Source organism: Dipodomys spectabilis, unplaced genomic scaffold (assembly GCF_019054845.1).
Source record: "Dipodomys spectabilis isolate Male_0828 unplaced genomic scaffold, ASM1905484v1 ptg000761l, whole genome shotgun sequence".
In the NCBI taxonomy this organism is placed as follows: Eukaryota; Metazoa; Chordata; class Mammalia; order Rodentia; family Heteromyidae; genus Dipodomys; species Dipodomys spectabilis.
In genome coordinates, this window is record NW_024871438.1 from 145,518 (window position 1) to 151,517 (window position 6,000).

At 50.9% G+C, this 6,000-nt stretch overlaps 1 protein-coding gene across 4 annotated transcripts in view; it reads right to left on the reverse strand.

Annotated features, from left to right (window-relative positions):
- Positions 1-5,337, reverse strand: part of Cpeb4 (cytoplasmic polyadenylation element binding protein 4) — a 76,558-nt gene extending 71,221 nt beyond the window's left edge. For all 4 annotated transcript variants that reach the window (XM_042672707.1, XM_042672708.1, XM_042672706.1 and 1 more), the window contains exon 1: positions 3,431-5,337. In XM_042672707.1, coding sequence (XP_042528641.1) covers positions 3,431-4,696 — 1,266 coding nt within the window. In that variant the 5' untranslated portion in view covers positions 4,697-5,337. The remainder of the gene's footprint in view (positions 1-3,430) is intronic.
- Positions 5,338-6,000: the final 663 nt, after the last annotated feature.

Consider the following 6,000-nt stretch of genomic DNA (forward strand, 5'->3'; position numbering starts at 1 on the left):
CATAAAGCCAAGTCCACACACTAATTCTCCTGGATCTCAAATAAATAATCCTTACAGTTTTGCCATATCCAATTTAGCCAAGTAATCCCTAACAACTCAAAAGGGTATTTTTGGTTTTTGCCAAAAAAACGAATTCAAAAGCATCATTGTTTTCCAAAACACACACATAAAAACTGTATTCATTTAAGTACGCACCACACTGGTCAGTTTATTTACTTCTTACAATTTTTTTAAAATCCCAACTAGAAGTTACTTGTCAAAAAGATTTTGTCCAATCACTTATTTCTCTTATGACTTTCAAATCACCTCCATTTAATCTCTTTCTTGCCTGCCACACACACACACACACACACACACACACACACACACACACTAAAAATAGTGGGAACAGGTAGGAGAATTCAACAATTTACATTCTGAATCAGCATACTGATTATGCTTTATCCATCTTTAATATAAGAGACAAGGGGAAATTAGTTTCAATTTGGATCTATTATTTCATAAATCAGCATCATCTCCAAATAAATTATCTGATCAAAACTATTTCACAAAGTAAACACATTCAATTAGCCCCAGAAGGAATTTTTTTAATGAATGTGCCTCTATGCACATTTTATTCATTTTCTGTACTGTGAGCAGAACCTTTATCATTCAGTCAGTAAGCTAGAAATGAGCATTAGGTGAGTAGGTCACATAAATTCATTTTGTTAGTGCATAGGAGCAAAATAAGAAAAGTACAGTCAATTCTCAGCCAAACTTAACTTGCTTAAAATGTGCAGAATGGCCAGGCGCTAGTGACTCATGCCTGTAATCCTAGCTACTCAGGCGGCTGAGATCCAAGGATCATGGTTCCAAGCCAACCCCTGGCAGGAAATTCCATGAGACTCTTATCTGTAATTAATCACCCAAAAGCCAGAAGTGGCACCGTGGCTCAAGTGGTAGAGTGCTAGCTTTGAGCAAAAAAAGCTCAGGGACAGTGCCCAGGTTCTGAGTTCAAGCCCTAGGACGGGCACCAAAAAAAAACAAAAAAGTGTAGAATATCATCTTGGATTTTTAAATTAGCATTACATAAATAATGTTGTTATTGCATTCAATTTCTTTTAAATTTATATTCAAAGGACTACCACAGAAACTTTTAAAAAATATGTGTCATAGCAGTAGCCTGGTGCTGGTGGCTCACGCCTGTTATCCTAGCTACTCAGGAGGCTGAGATCTGAGGACTGTGGTTCAAAGCCCACCCAGGCAGGAAAGTCCAGGAGACTCTTACTCCAATAAACCACTCAGAAAACTGGTAGTGGCAATGTGGCTCAAGGGGTAGAGCGATCACCTTGAGCTGGAGAGCTGAGGGACAGGGCCCAGGCCCAGAGTTCAAGCCCCACAATTGACAGATAGATTAGATAGATAGATATAGATAGATAGATAGATAGATAGATAATATATATGTAGCCATATGACTATCTACGTCATAACCATAGTAATATCTGTATTAGTACATCATGATAGCTCTTATTTGTGAAAAGGCGTCCTAAAGGCAAACATAAACAGCTTGTGATAAGAAAAAAAAAATCACATTTTTAAAAATCTAAAACTAAACTTCACCTCATATTCTAAGGCACATTACCTCTGGATCCTTAGGGGACACACCAGTCATTCAAATCCTTAAAAGGATACAGGGTTTTCTCAGCAAAATTTCCCCTCTCCTACACAAATGACTAATTTAAGCAGATAATTCTGTTTGCACTAATAGTACATTTAGGATATTCTGTTATCTGTCACAGAAGCATCTTGAAAACAATCTAAAGTAATGTGCTTTTTTTAAGGTATAGGGAGGGAGGGAAGGAGAGAGGGAGGGAGGGAGGGAGGGAGAGAGAGAGAGAGTTCCTGACACAAACTCAGGGCCTTGTGCATCCTAGGGAACAATTTTCCCTCTTAGACACACCCTCAGCCCCCTACATATTTTCAATCCTGGTTTTCCAGCCTAGAATTCCTACTCTTACCGGTTCTGTATAATTTCCCTCACCTAAAAAAGCAAAATAATGATAGGATTTCTCTTAAAGCGTTCATTGAGAGGACCGAGTCCATGCTACCTATAAACTTTCTTAAAGACATACACATGAGTAAACTCCCAAAGCATATATATTTAATGAGGCGAGTACTGTTCAACTAGTGCAGAAATTCCCTTTAGTTTGTTTCTACTTAAACAAAACTAGCTGCTCATTAGGTCCAAAATACCAACGAATTTGACCTTTGCCAGAAAAGGGAGAGACCAGTAGCCAGGAAGATCGGGTGATCTTTGCCTGCATCTATTTTTAGGAGTGCTTTAATTATCCACACCCCTAGTGTTAACACTGGAAAAGAAACAAATGGCTGAAAGACATCTCACACCACACACACACACACACACACACACACACACACACACACACACACACACACACACACACACACACACACACAGAGTCACTCTACTATTTAGTGGGTTGGAGGGCCTGGCTCCCACTGCCCCAGCACTGCCAAAATAACAGTTAAGTTTTAAACCACGGTGATGATGATCAAAACATTTTAATCATTTTTCTCCCACCGCGAGTCCATCCTGACACCAGGCAGGCCACAAGTTCCAGAGGCCGAAGAGGAAATGACCCGTGCAGACTGTTTAGAATACCAGGTGGCAGGTTGAAAACATAACCAGGGGAGAAACTTGAATTAGGTAGCTGGTTCTCAATGGATCACTGCTTGACAGTGCCAAAATAAATAAATAAAGGGGCTGGGGAGGTGGCTCAGTGGTAGAGCGCTTGCCTTGCATGCCTGAGGCCCTGGGTTTGATTCCTCAGCACCACATAAGCAAAATGGAAAAAGCTGGAAGTGGTGCTGTGGCTCAAGTGGTAGAGCACTAGCCTTGAGCTGAAGAGCTGAGGGACAGCGCCCAGGCCCAGAGTTCAGGCCCCACGACTGGACCAAAAATAAAAATAATAACTAAATAAATAAAAACTTTTCCTTTTGAGTCAGACCCATGGGCAAGAACACATTACCTTGCGTTTCCACACCTAAAGATCTACTTGGATCCATAGGTCCCCTGAATAAAAGAGAGAAAACTGTCCCCCTGTCTTGGGGGCGAGAAAGGGATGATCATTCATCCCCTGGACGTGGGGAAAACGATCTGCTATTCATCATGGACCCATGGAAAAGGTGGAGGCTGCAATTACAACACTGCTGGAAAGAAACAGCTGGGTAATGGGTTTTTTTTTCCCCCTTCCAGATGACACTCTTGTCGGCTCCTAGAAGGTCTGGCGAGTGTGAGTGTGAGTGTGTGTGAGTGTGTGTGTGTGTGCACAATGCCCCCCACCCCACCCCACCCCCCCCCCCCGATGTGCCACCGGGCTCTTGCCTCGTTCCCGTGCGTGGCGCGTCCGTCCGTGGGGCGCGATCTTACCGGGAAGGGGAAGATGTTGTCGGCTCGGTTCAGGCTGTCGTCCATCCAGGACTTGGGGGCGAAGGCCGCGCTGGGGCGGGCGTACTTCTGGAGCGGCAGGTGGTTGCTGGCGAAGCTCTTCTTCAGGGGCGAGATGGAGGTGAGCGGCGCGATGCCGCCGCTGAGGCCGCGCCGGTGGTCGCGGCCTGGGGGGGCGCCGCCCCAGCCGCCGCCGCCGCCGCCGCCGCCGCCGCCGGGGCTCCAGGAGGAGGCCGGGGTGGGCGAGGGGCTCTGGTAGCTGCTCCAGGGCGAGGGCGGCTTGCTGAGGCCGCCGGGCAGGTGCGGCAGCTGGCCGAAGGCGGCGGGGCGGTGCGCGAAGGGCGGCGGCGGCGGCGGCGGCGGCGGCGGCGGGTGCGGGCTGGCCGGCGAGCGCCGCGGCGGCGGCGGCGGCGGGTGCGGGCCGTGGTGCGGCGGGAAGTGCGGGTGGTGCGCGTGCGGCTGGGACAGGGCCCCCAGCGGCTGCGGCGAGAAGCCGGCGCCGAAGCCCGGGCTCACGTGGTGGGGGAAGTTCTGGAACAGCAGGGCGCCGCTGCTGGCCGAGGGCGCCGCCGGCACGCCCGCGCCCGGGGGGAAGAAGCTGGCGTCCTCGCCGAGGATGGCGGCGGCGGCGGCGGAGGACGACGAGGAGGACGACGACGAGGAGGACGACGACGACGAGGACGAGGAGGGCGCCAGGGCCGCTGACCAGCTGCTGAAGCCCGGCAGCGACGCGGCGGCGCTGGAGGCCAGGGGCTGCGGGGAGGCGCCCAGCCCCGCCGCCGCCGCCGCCTCCTGGTAATCGAACCCCGTCAGCACCGGCGACTCCAGGCGGATCTTGTCCTGGCCGGGGCCGCCGTCCGACGGGCCGTCGCCGGGGCTGTCGTCCGCCTTGGCCTTCTCCGGGTCCGGCAGGGCCGCGCCGTCCGGGCCGGGGCCGGGGCCCGGCGACAGCGGCTGCTTCTCCAGCCCCGGCTCCGCGGGCTCCGGGGCCGGGCCCTTGGCCTTCTCCGACCCCAGGAGCTCATCCTGCAGGTTGTGCGCGGCGGGCGCCGGGAAGAGCCAGGCCGAGCCCGCGCCGCCCGCGCCCGCGCCCGCGCCCGCCGCGCTGCTGGCGAGGAAAGCGGCGGGGCCCGGGGCGGCGGCCTGGTGATGCGGCGCAGGCTGCAGGTGCGGATGGAACCGAACCGGAAACGCAGGCTTGTTCCCAGTATTGCTCTGTACCAGCACTCCGAACCCGTAATCCCCCATTTATTTCTTTTTAGGATCAGAATCCCACAATTTAAAAAAGAAAAAAAAAAAAAAAAGGTTAAAAAACAAGCCAACCTGATGTCTCCACGCCCCAATGGAAGTTGTTTTGTGAGAAATGTCTATTTTAGAGCTAACTCAGAAGATCTGAGTTTATCCCCTTAAGCAGCTCTGATTTGGAATAATGGGCTCTCTGAAAGAAAAAAAAAAATAATACGATTTAAAAAAAGGGCTCTGAAAACATTGACATGAATCCAATTGGGCTTTTTTTTTTTTTTTTGTAGGAGGGAATAAAAATGCAGAGAGTAAAAAAATCAAGTCTTTGGTTAGTAAAATAGGCGCTTTCTTTTTCCAAAGGAAAATGTACATGAATGACCCAAGAAAAAACACCACCAAACCCACAGCCTGTCAAGCATCTATGGATGTAGAAGAATAAGCATTGTTCAGAGTAAAAAATATATCTCTCTCTCTTTCTCTCTCTCTATATATAATTTAACAATCGCATATGGCCTTCTACAGCAGTTTAGATTCACATAAAAATTAGAAGAGGGCTAAGGGGAGAATAGGCTTTTCTTCTTCTTGGCAGCTCAGGTTTTTAAAAAAAAAAATCAGGAATAATTTAAGAACATTATATATTATATTATATATTTATATAGATAGATTATATTAGTTTATCTGGGGGAGGAGGGAAGCGGGGGACGGGCGGGCGGGGAGAAAAAGTCCTAGTTGCAGAAGAGAAAAACCAGCATTGACTACTGGAAGCAGGAAGGTGGCAGGGTTGGTTGCTCTGCTGTGGCTGGTCTCCGCTTCTGCAGTTTTGTAAGGGCGCAGTGTGGGCCTCTGGGGTGAATCCTGAGGATCGGGGTGCAGATCTTGCGGCGATTGCTATTCTTGGGGTCCCCCCAGGCTTCCTCTTCCCCCATCAAAGGGGGGTGGGTGGGTGGGTGGGTGGGGGGGGGGGGGAAAGGATGGGGATGGGGTGAGGGAGGGGGTGGTTAGGTGGGTGGTGGTGGCAGCAGAGACGACGACGCTGGGGGGGGTGGAGGGAGGTGGAGTGTCGCGATCAGCAGGACGGGAGGAGGGTGAGCTGGCAGCTTGGGGGTGCGGGGAGGACGGAGGGGGTGACCTGGAAGGTCCTGTGGTTTCTACCTCTTCCCCTCGTGGCGGCTCCGGGGTTTTTTTCCCCTCATGGGACCCAGGGTGGGGAGGGGGGGGGGGTTGGTTGGTTCAGTCCTCGCAGTTCGATTCTCCGCGGGGGGGGAGGGAGGGAGGGGGAGGGGAGGGATCGAAGGAGGAGGGGGGGGGAG